Below are 13,690 nucleotides of genomic sequence, written 5' to 3' on the forward strand. Positions count from 1 at the left end.
CCGGCCACCGCCTCCTCCCGGCTGCAGCGAGGGCGGGCAAGCTGTGCCAGTAGAGGGTGGGGGGCGCAGCAGGCGCAAGCCTGGGCGCAGCCGGGGGCGGGGCTGCTCGGGCCGGGAAGGAGGGAGGGAGGGAGCGGAGGGGAGGGGGCCAGGGAGGGGGCCTCGTCGGCAGAGCCGGAATCAGAAGCAGATTCAGACACTGGCTGGGCCAGCGGGGGAGGGGGCTGGGAGGCCCTGGAGCCGGGGGAGGGGCCGGGGAGCCAGGAATGTGCTAGCGGGAGGGCTCTGGAGGGGGTGGTTCAGCCACGCAGCCCGTGGGGGACCACCCAGCCGGCCCCCGGCCTGCCTCCAGGCTTTGACTGCTCCTGGGGTTGTGCCACGTGCCGGGTGGGGGTCTGGCTGCCTCCTCCCTCAGGCCCATCAGGCAGGCTGGGCCCTGGATCTGAAGGTGGGACCCTCATGCTCCCATTGGTCCCTACAGGGCACACTCAGCACAGAGGGAGCCAAGCTGGGCTGGTGGTTGTGGGGTGTCCCCAGGGCAGCAGTCTGCTGTAGTAAAAAGAACCCAGGATTGGGGCCAGGTCTGATTTTGAATCCAAGCTGCTTCAGTTTCTAGTTGTGTGGTTTCAGTTCCTCAACCTGCCCAAGCTTCAGTTTCCTCATCAGCCAGATGCCTATTATTCAACTTTGCCAAGCTGTTGGGATTTCATGAGCCACATAGGTATTGGATGTAGCCAGGGAGCTCAACAGACTGGAGTCTCTCCTTGATGGAGGAGGCAAAGCATCCCAGGAAGGGTCAGCCCCATGCAAAGGGGGCAGGGAACATGGGAATATATCCCACCTGGGAGCAGCTCTGAGGCCTGAAGTTCTAGATGGGAGGCTGACCCCAGGCCAAGCCCAGCTGTCAGTGGAGGACACCACATGGGTGTGTCTGTGTAGGCGGGGCTGCCACCTTCGGTTGGGCCAGAGACACTGCAAGGACAGATAAGAAGAGGATGGAGAGAAGCAGAATCCTTGTGCTATTTAGGAGAGGAGGAGCAGGAGGACATAGAAGCCTCCCAGGGGACACTGAAGGAGAAGAGGACACACGAGGGCTTGACCTTGGAGAAGGAGCAGCAGGAAGACAGGGTGATTGATGGGCTACCTGGAGTGACTGACACTCTCTGGTCAGGCCCTTCACCAGGCCTAACCAGCACAAATGCAGGGGTGAGGGGTGAAGGGACTGAAGGGATAATAGGAGACTTTGGAAAGACTAAGCCAGGAGGGCCAGAGGGGCTGCTGGCCTCTCTCTTCTTCTCTGGCAGCAACAGGAAGGCTGAGGGTGCCCCTCACCCCACAAAGCAGGTGCCACTGGGGCCTGTCCCTCAACTTCCCAATAAAGAGAATGTGTCCCTTATAACAAACAGCCATGCACGAATGAGGTAGCTGGCGGGGAACACCGTTCTGCTCTGGGATGGGTCAAGTTCAGAAAGAGCACCTTCCCAACCATTCTCTTCAAGGTTCTTCTGATCATCAGCCTCAAACATGCTTGGGATGGGGGGAGCTCTGGTGGGAGAGAGGGAGGTGCGATAGATCCTTCTCGGACTGTTAGAAGCAAGGAGGTGGCCACAGTGGGGAGAAATGCCCAGGCCCAAGCCAGTGGTTCCCCAGGGCCTGAGACAAGACTCCAGGGAAACCTTGGCTGTCTGGACTTCAGGACTCCTGCTGGGAAGGAGGAAAGCAGGGAGCAGCTCCCCCTCCCGAGCCTTGCAGACTTTGTGTGCAGCACAGCCTCCTCGTGAGTTGGGGGTAGGGTGTGCAGAACATCTGGTGGCCTCTGGTGTGGGTGAAGGTCCCCAGGGCTCATCCTGCAGAGTGTTCATCGGGGTCAGCAGGCAGGTACCTGGCCCAGAGCGTCGTTGCCCCACTAGCTCCCCAGGGAGGTGGCTGCAGGCAGCCCAGGCTCTTTTCTGGAGTGGCCCTAGGTGTGCTTTCTATTCTGGCCCCGGGGGCAGCCCTGGCAGATGGTGTGATGGGAGTTAGGGAGGGCCTTCCTCACAGCCCCCCACCCAGGCTCAGTGCTCCTTGGGACTCAGCCATCTGTCCCCAGTCCTTGACTAGGGCCTCTCAGACCTCACATCTCTCTGCTGGCCCTGCCCCTTCCTGGCACCTTAGAAGAGGCTCAGCCTCTAGTTCCCCACCTGCAACTCCTCAGGCTGCTGCAGGCCTCCCCTCCCCTGCCCCCACTCAGAGTGACAGCTGCTAGCTCTGGGGCTCCAGGAACCTCTCTGGGGGAAAAGGGACCGAGGGGGGTCCTGATATGTCTCAGGGGGCTGGGGTCTTTCTCTTAAAAGGCCAACTGATAAAATACTCCCGGCTTAGCCCAGGACTTACTGTCCCCACCAGACTTTTGCAAGCCACCACTTGTTCATATATAGCACAAACATTTACTGAGCGCCTATTTTGCCTCGAGGGGCTTCCAAACCAGTGGGGTTTGGACAGCTAGGGGAGGAGGACACAGACCACTGTGCCTCGCCCCGAGAAGGGTAGCCACGTCAAGTCCCCGGCCCGCCGCCGCCCAGGACCCTGCATACCCTGCAGGCCCCCCGTGCCATGCAGACTGCCGCCAGCCCCGCGCTCAGCCAGGACGGCTCTGCGCGCCAAGCGAAACGCTCAAAAGCAACATGGGCGGAGGCGGGTGCGAGAGCGGGAGAGCTGAGTCGGGGGAGGGGAGGGAGATGGCTCGAAGTGCCCAAAGCTTGGGCATCCTGAGGGTTCAGAACAGTTTGGGGACGGCGTCTGGGGAGGAGGCTTCCGCCACACGCGCTTGGCACTGCGCCAGCCGGGCCCAGGCGAGATCCGGAGGGAGGAGGCGCCGGCTCGCCGTGACCTCGCAGGGGAGAGGGCTTGGCGCGTGGGTTCAGGGCGTCCCCGGCTCCCGCCGCCCCCCGCGCCCGGCCTTCTGCCGCCGCCGCCGCCGCCGCGCGCGCCAGCACAGGAAGGCGGCGGCCAGTAGCCCGAGGCCCGCGCCGAGCCCTGGGCCAGGTCCAGGCGGGGTCCGCGCAGCGAGAGGGTGATGGCCGTGGCAGCAGCGCCTGCAAGCAGAACCACGGCGCCGAACGGCAGGACGCAGCGCGGCCAAGAGCCCCCCGCGACGCCGGTGGCCAAGAGCAGCGAGCGTAGGGCCCCGGGGGGCTCAGGGGCCTCGGCAGGCGCAGGTGGCGAGCGCTCGGCCGCGCTCATGCTACCGAAGCGGGGTCTGCGCTCCGGGTGGGTGTGGGCGCCCCCTGCAACCCCGCTTGCCCGCCACGTCGGAGCAGATTGGCCGGCGATGCTGTGACGCCACGGGGACAGTTCTTCGCTGCAGCCTCCTGGCGTGGTGTGGAATCGAGGTGGGCGGGCGCTAACTCGCAAGGGGTCTCCCTTTTCTGCTTTGGGTGCCTTGTGTTGGGACCTACCCAGATCTCTCCCCTCATGTTATCTGCTGGCACCTCCCTGCCCATGAAGGCCCAGGTGCCCACAGAGGTCCGCAGGACACCACCAGTGCCCAGGACTGGCCAGGTGGGTCATTGAGTCAACAACCTCTGGGTGCCCATCTGCGTTTAGCTAGAGATGCAGGTGGACAGCATCCCTGACAATAAAGTGCACAATAAACTAAGACAACCAGTGGGTGAAATAATTGCAGTGAAGACCACCTGCTACGGATTCTGGGGTGGCCAGTAACAGGGGGGTGGTGGGATTTGCCCTGGAGATTAAGGGTTCCTCCAGATCCCAGCACCTGGACATAAGCTCTGGAGGCAGCAGTGGAGTGGCCAGAAGGAGGTGGTGGTACCCCAGGCTCCCTCCCTCTCTTTCTCCCCCTTCCCTGGTTTCCTGCTCTGGAGTTCCACTCCCTGGAGGCCCCCTTAGTGCAGTGAGGGCCCTGATTTTTCATTTTCTACTTTGGTCTGTCATCTGGTCCCCAGCAGCTCCAAGGACCTGGGACTCCATGTCCAAGGTTTCTGGCCTGTTGGACTGTGGGGCCCTTTACAAGTAGGGCCTCCTGCAGGGTGGGGCTACCCTGAGGCGGCTTCAACTTCACCCAGTTCATCCCCCATACCTGCAGCACTTCATCAGGCTTGCAGAAAACCTGGCCTTCTCCAGGAGTCATCTGCCTCCTGGGCCTGGGCTTCTCAGGGCAGAAGCAGGTGTTATTTGGTCTCACATCACTGTCCACACAAAGGGCTACTGCCCTAGCTCTGAGGGTTGTGCCTGGTCCACACAGGTACTCACTAAAGGCTCATGAAAGGGACACTGCTGCCTCAAAGCCCTCACCAGGGTGCAGAGCTGTGAAGCATCTAACACCACCTTATTCATCTTCAGCCCAGTGGTAATAACCACTACCCCAGTATGACAGTGGGGACAACACTGGGAACTGAGGCTCAGAGTCTTCAAGAATCTTGCTGGAAGTCCCAGAGCAGCAAACAAGTCATGATGTAAACCCAAGATGTGTGACCTGTAAACCCAGAGGCTGTGACCTTGACCTCTACACTTTCTTGCCTTCCAAGAAACAGTGCCTCCTTCAACAGGGGAGGTAGGAGCCTTGGAAGTGACAGTGGAGCAGGGGAGGGGTGGACTCAGTCTGGGGGGCCCACATAAGCCACAGCAATGGCACAGGAGCAGGTGGTGGGCATGGGTGCCAGGAAAGATGGCTGTGGGCAGACAGTGGACGTCCACTGCAATACTGGCTTGTGGCTTTTTTGTCTTTTGATAAGCCCGGTACAAATGTAGGCACTTGTGGGGAGAGGTTTCAGGTATGCTAGGGCCAGTGCATGAGGCAAGTCCCCAGGGCAGCCCACCTTGAGTGGCTTTGCCCCCTCCCTTCAGTACACAAGGGATATGCCTATTCTTGGTAAATATACTTGATATATTCTTGGTATATAATAAACACAAAGAAGAAAACAAACATGCACCAAGTCGCACCTTGGTATGATTTAAATATATAAACTTTCTAAAGTAGTTTTAATGTCACACAAGTAGCTTTTAAGTGTACAGCAAGAGAAAACAGAAGTAGCTAAGAAAAGCCCCCACCAGTCTCAGGTCTCCTGAGCCTGTGGAAAGCCAAGCCAAGCTGAGCCCTGACCAGCAGCTTTAGCAGCCATTAGAAAGGCCCTAAGTTCCTCAGGAAGAGCCAGGGGGCAGTCCCCGCCCCTTGGAAACCTGGTTTCCTAAGGGGGTACAGGCATCTCTGGGCCCCTGGCTCACTGTACCAGTGAAAGTCCCCTCAATGCCCATTCATTTGATTCCTCCTAGGGAAGGGGGGCTCTCACCGACAGTCAGGCTAGAGGCAGAGCCAGCCTGCCTTTGCTGCAGGGTTCTGGGGGACTGGGGGTGGGCCTGGCCATGGGAAGGGCTCAGTCAGCAGGCTTATCTTCTCGTAGGATGGTGAGGAAGCGCTGGCCTCCCTCACAGAGCAGGCTGTGGACAGCCCGGCACAGCGCTAGCCAGGGTGGCCCCAGCGGCTCCTGCTTGCTCACCAGGGGGAGGAGTTCGGCCATCAGGACCTGGTGGGTGGTGCAGGACCAAGGTCTCAAGGGGGCCCTGTCCCAGCTGGCCCAGGGCCCCCAGAGGAGGGCTCAAACCAGGGCCGGCTTTGAGGCACCATGCCCCAGCCCATCCCTCTTCCAGAAGCTCCAGCACCCTCACAGGGGCACAGGCCCAGCAGCTCCCACCCTTCCCTGGTGGGTCTTGGTGGGAGGAGCACAGATAGGCTCTTGAGGCCAAGCCCTCATGAGGCTCCAGACCTAGAGTCCTCCCCAGGGCCCACGGCTCCCCGACACTCAGTCACCCACTCCCTACTCTAGAAGTACCTTTTCCAGGTGGATCTGCTGGTGCAGCATGGCCACCCGCAGCCTGAGGGCCGCCAGGGTCTGCAGCTCCTGGGTACTAGAGTAGAGAAGCAACTGGGGGCTCCAGATAGGGTCTGCTCCTCCTCCACAGGGCAAGGAGGCCCTGGGGAACCTCCCCTCAGGCCACGGCCCCAGCTGCTGTTCCACCACTGTTGCGAGGACAGGGGATATGGCCTCACAGGGCACAAGCCAGGCACCTCCTCCCCAGGCCCCTTTAAGGGGGTGCAAAGTCTCCCCTTGCCTCCTGTATGAAGCCCTATTGTCCATAAACAACTAACTCTTGCAATACCAGGCATCTGCCAGTACCTCTCTGATTGTCACAAGGCACTTTTTCAATAACTGGATAAATAAGTAAGCTACTCGGAGTGGTGGGGTCTGTGTGTTGGGAGAGAAATTGGAGCAGGGGTGCTGTGCTGGCCAGCTCCACAGCACAACTGCAGAGAACTCAGAATGCAGTGGGGTGACACAGGGAAGGGCCGTCCTGCCCGCCTGCCTCCGTTCCCAAGCTGCTGCTAAAGTCCCAACACCACCCCGTGGCTAGAGGATTTTGACCCCAGACTTCAGCACGGGCGGGGCAGGCCTCACCTGTGCATAGCTCCCGCAGCCTGTGGAGACACTGCCCCACGATGGCCTGCAGCTCCTCCAAGGTGAGCAGGCAGCGGTACTCCTGCATCCAGTCCTTGGGGTCTACACGAGAGCCAGGGGGAGCAGGCCAGGTCCACGCTGGTCCTGAAGCCTTCCCCACCCTGACCAGAGACGCAACTGAGGGCCCACTAACCTGCCGTGAGCTCTTCCCCCATTCGAAGTCTTAGCAGCAAGCAGGCCTTCTGCAGGTGCCGCACCTCTGCCTCCACCTCGGTGGCACTGAGCCTGGGGCCAGGCCAGCCTGACTGCATGCGGGTCATGGAAAGTCCCCTGTGGTCAGGCCCCTCCGCTTTCCCCAAGGGCTGGGTCCTGGAGTAGCTCTGGCCCTTCCTGGAGTTGTTCCTCCTCAGACTCGCCAGGTTTAGAGCCAGAACCTCTGCCCCCCACCCCTCACTCCCCCAAGCCCCGCAAGGATACAGTTGTCTGCATTTTCTGGAGGAACTGCGTTTTGGCGGTGGTAGCAGCATCCACAGAATCACTGGTCTGTGTAGAGCTGAGCTGGGCCCACAGGCTGGGATACACACATGCACAGCCCACAAACCAGAAAGCAACGTGGTTACTACAGCCAGCTGGGCTGGGCCACGAGAAGTAGGCAAGGGCCAGGGTAGCAGCCCCAGCCTGGGGTGTCTGGCTCTTCTGAATGTCAGGAGGGGCCTTTGGGTGTCCTGGGGAACCGAGGGGGACACTGTCCATGAAAAGGGGACAGAGCTGACCCACTCTGGGAAATGCTAGGAGAGAATTCAAGGAAAAGGGGAGAGGAGCCAGCAGTGACTGGTGACTAAAATGTCTGGTAAGAGCTTTGGATGCTGGCTCTGTGCCAGGCACAGCACAAGCACCCGAAAAGCCACCACCTCGTTTAACCCCTACAACACCTCTAGAAGCTGGTACTATTATTGTCATCTTCACAAGGAAGACAAATGGGGACTTGGAGACACTAAGTGCCTTGGGGCCTCAGAAGCTGCTGGCTGAGTCTAAGGTGACTACAGCCGTCCTAGGGAGGCTGACTCTCCTAATGTGGAGTGTCACCACCCAGCAAAGAAAGCCAAGGGACCCGTGGGAAGTCTTACCAGTGGGAAGCCTCAGCCTCCCTGCTCTCCACACTCCCTTGGTCTCCCCTCCCCCTTCACCCAGCCACAAGACTCAGCCTCACCGGGAATTCCGGGAAGCCGCTTTCCTGAAGGCCTCAGGCAGCTGCAGCAGGATCCTGTCAGGGAAGCCGGTGCTCAGAGCAGCTCTGTCTCACTCTGGGGGCTGCAGGCCCCACTCCCTACTCAGAGCCCAGTGAGAGATGAAGCTCACCCACCCCTCAGACAGGGCTTCCAGGGTGACCACAGGAGCCAGCCCAGTCCAGGTACCACCTGGCAGAGAGAAGAGAAAGCAGAGCCCAGGCCTTCGAGAGCTCATGTGGAGCCCTGGGGCTGGGTGGATAAGTGGATAGGGCACAGGTCACGCCCCAGTGCATCAAACATGGCACCTTCACAGCCAGCTGTTCCACTCTGCCAGCTTCTGGGCTTGCCACCCCTCATGGGGTGGCATCCTGGGGTTCCCCTGGCCCACATCCAGCTCAATGCCCTGCCCTCCCTGTCACCCCAAACCCAGACTCCTGCTGCTGCCCAGGATCTGATCAGGTAGAGACAGTAGTTCCTCTAGTGAGGGTCTGGGAAACCTACCCCTTATCCTTGAGTGTAAAAGCTTCTGGGGCCTGAGAAGCAGCCGACAGGACTATTTGTTCGTTCCTGAGGCCTGATTTAGGCTTGGTGGCTCCAGCCCCTTGCCCCATACAGGCCTGATCCCCCACTGACAGAAGCCTGCGCTCAGGGAGGTCCTTGGTAGGCACCCTGGTTTGGAGGATGCCCCTGGGAGGTTCTGTCTCTGATGCACGGCTGCCAGCCCTGTGTGAGGTGCTGGGTGGGTAAGAGGCTCTGGTGGCAGGGGAAGTGGCAATGGATCCAGACTTCAGGCTGGGGGCCTTGTTTCCTTCTCCAGCCTTTGATATGCCTTTTCGCACCCGTACAGCCTTCTCCAGTGCCTGGGTCAGAAGCTCCAGCTCCTTGAGGTCTTGCGGGCTGGGTATGCATGCTGCAAAAACCAAGAGTCATGTAGAGGTCCCTCACCACTTCATGTCTGAAGACAGGCCAGAGGTGGCACCTGGAGAAGGTAGATGGCTGAGGTTTACCTGCAGATGGGGCCTCTTCATTAGTTTCTGGCCCTGGGGTTGGCTCCGGAGCCAGGGTCTCGGCTGGTTCCCTGTGAAGACACAAGGCAGCCGTGGCACGGCCAGGGCCCAACAGGCCCCCAAGGCCGCCTGGCCTAGGGGCAGACCCGCAGTCTCAGAGCCTGCAGAAAAAGCGGGGAGCACTGACAACCCGCAACTCCGAAGTGAGAGCTGGGCCGGGCCTCCCGGCCCGGGGTCGCTAAGCGGGGTTCTGACGGCCCGAGGGAGGCCTAGCCAGGTGGTCCCGGGGTCCGCGTACCAGGCACGCAGCAGCCGCCGGGAGACTCGCAGGCTCCGCTCCAGCTGCCGCTGTCGCTCGGCGCAGGAGTCCAGGGCGTCACGCAGCTCGGCCACTAGCCTGGAAAGGACGCACCAGAGGCTCAGCACCCTGGCCAGCCTCGGGCCGCGCAGCCTCCCGCCCCCTCCAGCGGCGCAGGACCCACCGGCGCGAGCTGCCGGCAAGCAACGTGAAGGCGGTATCCATTCTTCGCGATCTGCCGCCGCCGTCAAATCCCGCCCCTTCCGGCCTAGAAGACCGCCCCTTCCGGCCGGACTGCCCAATTCCGAGCCCAGAGTTCAGGGCCCGCCCTACCCGATGATGATCCCGCCTCAAGGCCCCCAATTTCCCGCGGGGTCCAAGCCATGACTCCGGTTCTGAGCTCGGGCCGGGGGCAGCGGAGGGAACACGGGTGAGGACCTCGGGTGACGCGCAGGCTTCTGGGTTGGATAACCGGGTAGATGGTGGCACCTGTGATCGCTTAACGGTTGGCTTCGTCTTTGTAGTGAAGGCGCTCTAAAGCAGGGCCCTGCTGCCTTGCTGACCCCGGGCCACCTAGCACAGGGCAAGGCACATGGAGTGGCCCAGTAGGTATTTACTGCAGTCGATAGAAGTGAGGATTACATGTGTGTTGGGAGCAGGGACAAGGGAGGAGGGAGTGTTCACTTTTGGGTATGTTGGTGAGGTGATGACATCCAGGGGAGGCATCAGTGGGCACCTGGGCAGAGGCGAATGAAGCCCAGGAGCCAAGGATGTGGCACATGGAGCAATGGGCCTGGGCGAGCTGGTCCAAGGTGTGCATGGATGGGGACAGGTGAGGGGGAGCTGGAGCCCAGAGAGGTGGAGGGACAGCAGAGCCTGGTGTCACAGAAACCACAGGAGGCTATCCCAGGAGGGAATGTCTGCGGGTTGGGGGAACGGGGCCTTCAGAGAATCAGGAGACACCTGGCGAGGAGGGATTGTAGGGACAGATGCTGGCTGGGAGGAGTGGTTCGGGCAGCAGGGTCCACTGTAATTGGAGATAACAGGAAAAACAGATGAATGCCAACCCCTCAGGGGCCAAGAAATCTCAGGGGAGAGCAGGACAGGTGACAAACCTGGGAGGGGTTGTTTCAAGTTGGCAAGGTGTCCGTTTCACAGTGCTGATAGGAAGGTGCTGCAGCAGAGGACAGAGACACAAAGGAGGGGAGTTGAGGGTGCCAGGCAGAGAAGGAGAAGGGGGTGAGGACCTAGGCAGCCCTGGGACTGCCCTTAGGGTGGGCCCCTCCATCGGTAGTGGCCTGTTTTCTTGCCTAGTGCGGGGAGGCTGACAGCATTCTGACTAAAATGAGATTCTCTGTGAGGTAGGAGGGGAGGGAAGAGGGCTTCAGTCAGTGCTTAGAAGATGCAGGGAGACCCCACCCCACCCCACGGTCAGGTGGTACCAGGTCCCCACTGGAGTGGGAGAAGGCAGTTCAGTCATGCACATCACGTGGCTGCTACTACCCTCATCACATTTAGTCCTCACAACACCCCTGTGAGGTAGGTATTATTGCCCCATCTTACAGATGAGGAAACTGAGGCTCACACATGCCTAGGGGCACACAGTCAACAGGGAGGTCTGCAATCCCTATGCTGGGATTCCCTTACTCAACCATGCCTGACCCAGGATGGTCATAATTCTACTACAGTAGCAAAAAGAGCTCCTACAGGGAAATCAACACCCAGAAAAGCCTCACGGAGTCAGCATCTCCCTGTCCCTGTCGTTTTGGTTCAAGAGCATTTGGGGGACACTCCTGGCTAAGTGGTTCTTTCTGACATTTTCGAGAGGAAGCAAAAGCTATCAGCAGGGCTCCACGTCGGCACCAGCTGCGGGGCAAAATGGAGGCGCTGATTTTGGAACCCTCCCTGTATACTGTCAAAGCCATCCTGATTCTGGACAATGATGGAGATCGACTTTTTGCCAAGTACTATTACGACACCTACCCCAGTATCAAGGAGCAAAAGGCCTTTGAGAAGAACATTTTCAACAAGACCCACCGGACTGACAGTGAAATTGCCCTCTTGGAAGGCCTGACAGTGGTATACAAAAGCAGCATCGATCTCTATTTCTATGTGATCTGCAGCTCTTGTGAAAATGAGCTGATGCTCATGGCTGTTCTGAATTGCCTCTTTGACTCCTTGAGCCAGACGCTGAGAAAAAATGTAGAAAAGCGAGCTCTGCTGGAGAACATGGAGGGGCTCTTCTTGGCTGTGGATGAAATCGTAGACGGAGGGGTGATCCTGGAGAGCGATCCCCAGCAAGTGATACACTGGGTGGCATTAAGGGGAGAAGATGTACCCCTTACAGAGCAGACCGTGTCTCAGGTGCTGCAGTCAGCCAAAGAACAGATCAAGTGGTCACTCCTTTGGTGAAGACCCCACTGTTCCTGGCTCCTCACTCCCTCAAAAAATCCACGTCTGCTGTAACTTCTCATCCAGCCCCACAAATGATGCTCTCAGGGTCATCTCGGGGATAACAGGGATCCTTAAATCTCCATCCTTTCTGTGGTTGCCCCCTCGCAAACCCGTATACGCTTCCCGTTCCTTCTCACTCTTTTTTGCAGTCCTGGGAGTAAAGCTCTTAGCAGATTTGGACACAGGGCAGGGGAAGCACCCTCTTCCTTGCTTGACTGGATTATACTCCCATGCTCTCCTATCCCCCATATTTTCTCCTCCACTTCTGTGCCCTTTGCTGCAGCTACACTTCAGATCAAAGCAGGAGAAAGAATGTGCTGAGTGTTTTCCTCCCTTTGCCTTTACCCGGCCTTCATCCCAACAGTCCATATGTCCAGCAAGGGGAGAGAGAGAGAATTCTTTTCTATAGAAGGAGTGCGGGTGGGGAGAGGCATATGAAATCTCAGCCACAGCGCCGCTTGCTGGACTTGGTATTTTCTCCCATTCCTTTTTACTGCCCAGGCCTCCAGCCTTGGAAAAAAGATTGGGAACAGCTCATAGTCAGGGGACAGAGTGGAAGGAGCAGTGATTTAAATATTATTGGACAGAGCTTATAAAATTCTGTATTTCAGACACAGCTGCATTTTTTACCCTCATCCTGGCTTATACCTTCAAAACTGCTGTGGTCTGTGAGTGTTCGGTGTGGGAGTGTCTGTCTCTCCGTCTGATACCTTAACTTTCCACCTTCACTACCCCTGCGAGCTCTGCCTGGCTTGCCCTGTCTGTGCCCTGGAGCAAAGCCAGTCCCTGATCTAAAATGCCATTCCAGTCTTGGGAAGAAGAGTTTCTGCTCAGAACTGGGGATAGGGTGGAATTTATGACTTGGGCCTCTGGGCTCTCTCAGTCCCCTTCTCTCTCCCACATGCACCTCACTCCTCTGCCTTGGGTCTGCGATCTCTGCTGCTTAACCCTGTCCTCCCTCTGCCTCAGCCTTACATCCGGGCAGTAGGTCTGGGCGCCTCCCTTCCCTAGGTCGCTGAGAGAGGTGCCTTTCTTCAGAAGACCTTTGGGATTTGGCTTTCCCCAGGAAGACGGAGGATGGGACACCCACTGTTGGGTCATCTCTCCCCTTGACCCAAAACTTCCCACAAAAATGTCGCAAGAAACCTTCCTGAGACTTAGCATCCTGTCCCCACCCACTAACTGCCAGTTCTCTAAGTGGGGCGGGTAACTGGGCATCCTGGAGGGAGCATTTTTGTGTAAGAGGTGTGCGGAGTCAGCATGATAGCCACCTTCATATACTGTTCTGCGCAAAGAGGAATAAAACATTTTTTTCCAAAAAAAAAAAAAAGCTATCAGCAGGGTGAGTGTGTCAGCAGGGGAGAGAGGTCAGGGTCAGTCTTCGTCAGATCCCAAGTCCCTGTGGTCATTATTCTCAGGAACTCACAGCAGATCTACCCTCACCCAACAAACAGGTCCTCTGAATCTTGCTCTTCTGTATCTTGGTCACCTCAGATGTTACAAATGACATTTAATTTTTTTTCTGGCTAACCTCTCTGGGAAAATTGGTTTTGCATACAGTGTCAGGATAGCACTGAGGGGTTTGAATCGAATTTTCTTTTTTTTAGTTGAGCCTAAATAATGTTGAGAATTAAAAAAAATTAATACCTTATATATTTAATGTTTTTTTTAAAATTTATTTTATTTATTATTTATTTTTGGCTGTGCTGGGTCTTTGTTGCTGTGCGCGGGCTTTTCTCTAGTTGCGGCGAGCGGGGGCTACCCTTCCTTGAGGTGCGCGGGCTTCTTGATGTGGTGGCTTCTCTTGCTGTGGAGCACGGGCTCTAGGCGCGCAGGCTTCAGTAGTTGTGACTCGCGGGCTCTAGAGCGCAGGCTTAGTAGTTACGGCGCACGGGCTTAGTTGCTCTGAGGCACGTGAGATCTTCCCGGACCAGGGCTCGAACCCGTGTCCCCTGCATTGGCAGGTGGATTCTTAGCCACTGCGCCACCAGGGAAGCCCTCATATCTTCTATTTTTAATTTTTCTTTTGTTTTTTATCTTAGAGGGATGGAGGATGGAAATAAAGACAGGGAAAGAAATGGCCCAGACATTCCGATGTTCATACGGACATCATCTGTTGGGGACACAGACAAACCATCACAGGAGAAGGGGCAGATTTCTAAAATGAGCTGAGAATATGGGAGGAAGAGAGCCTGTGACCAAGACATCAAGGCCCTAGCCTGCAAAAATGTCAGGGCCCACTCACCCGGT

At 57.9% G+C, this 13,690-nt stretch overlaps 1 protein-coding gene and 1 pseudogene across 4 annotated transcripts; one reads left to right on the forward strand and one right to left on the reverse strand.

Annotated features, from left to right (window-relative positions):
- Window positions 1–4,946: 4,946 nt before the first annotated feature.
- Window positions 4,947–9,238, reverse strand: TEDC2 (tubulin epsilon and delta complex 2). Of its 4 annotated transcripts, none has more exons than XM_067706946.1 (10): window positions 9,171–9,238; window positions 8,987–9,085; window positions 8,689–8,759; window positions 8,183–8,591; window positions 7,663–7,716; window positions 6,930–7,023; window positions 6,646–6,757; window positions 6,453–6,554; window positions 5,829–6,016; window positions 4,947–5,522 (listed from the first exon to the last, which is right to left on the reverse strand). In XM_067706946.1, exons 1-10 carry the CDS (start codon window positions 9,209–9,211, stop codon window positions 5,373–5,375), a joined length of 1,320 nt encoding a protein of 439 aa, XP_067563047.1. In that variant the 5' UTR covers window positions 9,212–9,238; the 3' UTR covers window positions 4,947–5,372. The 4 variants fall into 4 exon arrangements, with proteins under 4 accessions (XP_067563047.1, XP_067563048.1, XP_067563049.1 ...); XM_067706949.1 differs by having other exon boundaries at window positions 5,382–5,522; window positions 5,829–5,904; XM_067706947.1 differs by lacking the exon at window positions 5,829–6,016.
- A 79-nt stretch (window positions 9,239–9,317) lies between these two features.
- LOC137207292 (coatomer subunit zeta-1 pseudogene) lies at window positions 9,318–13,646 on the forward strand (annotated as a pseudogene).
- Window positions 13,647–13,690: the final 44 nt, after the last annotated feature.

This window comes from Pseudorca crassidens, chromosome 15 (assembly GCF_039906515.1).
Source record: "Pseudorca crassidens isolate mPseCra1 chromosome 15, mPseCra1.hap1, whole genome shotgun sequence".
Lineage (NCBI taxonomy): Eukaryota > Metazoa > Chordata > Mammalia > Artiodactyla > Delphinidae > Pseudorca > Pseudorca crassidens.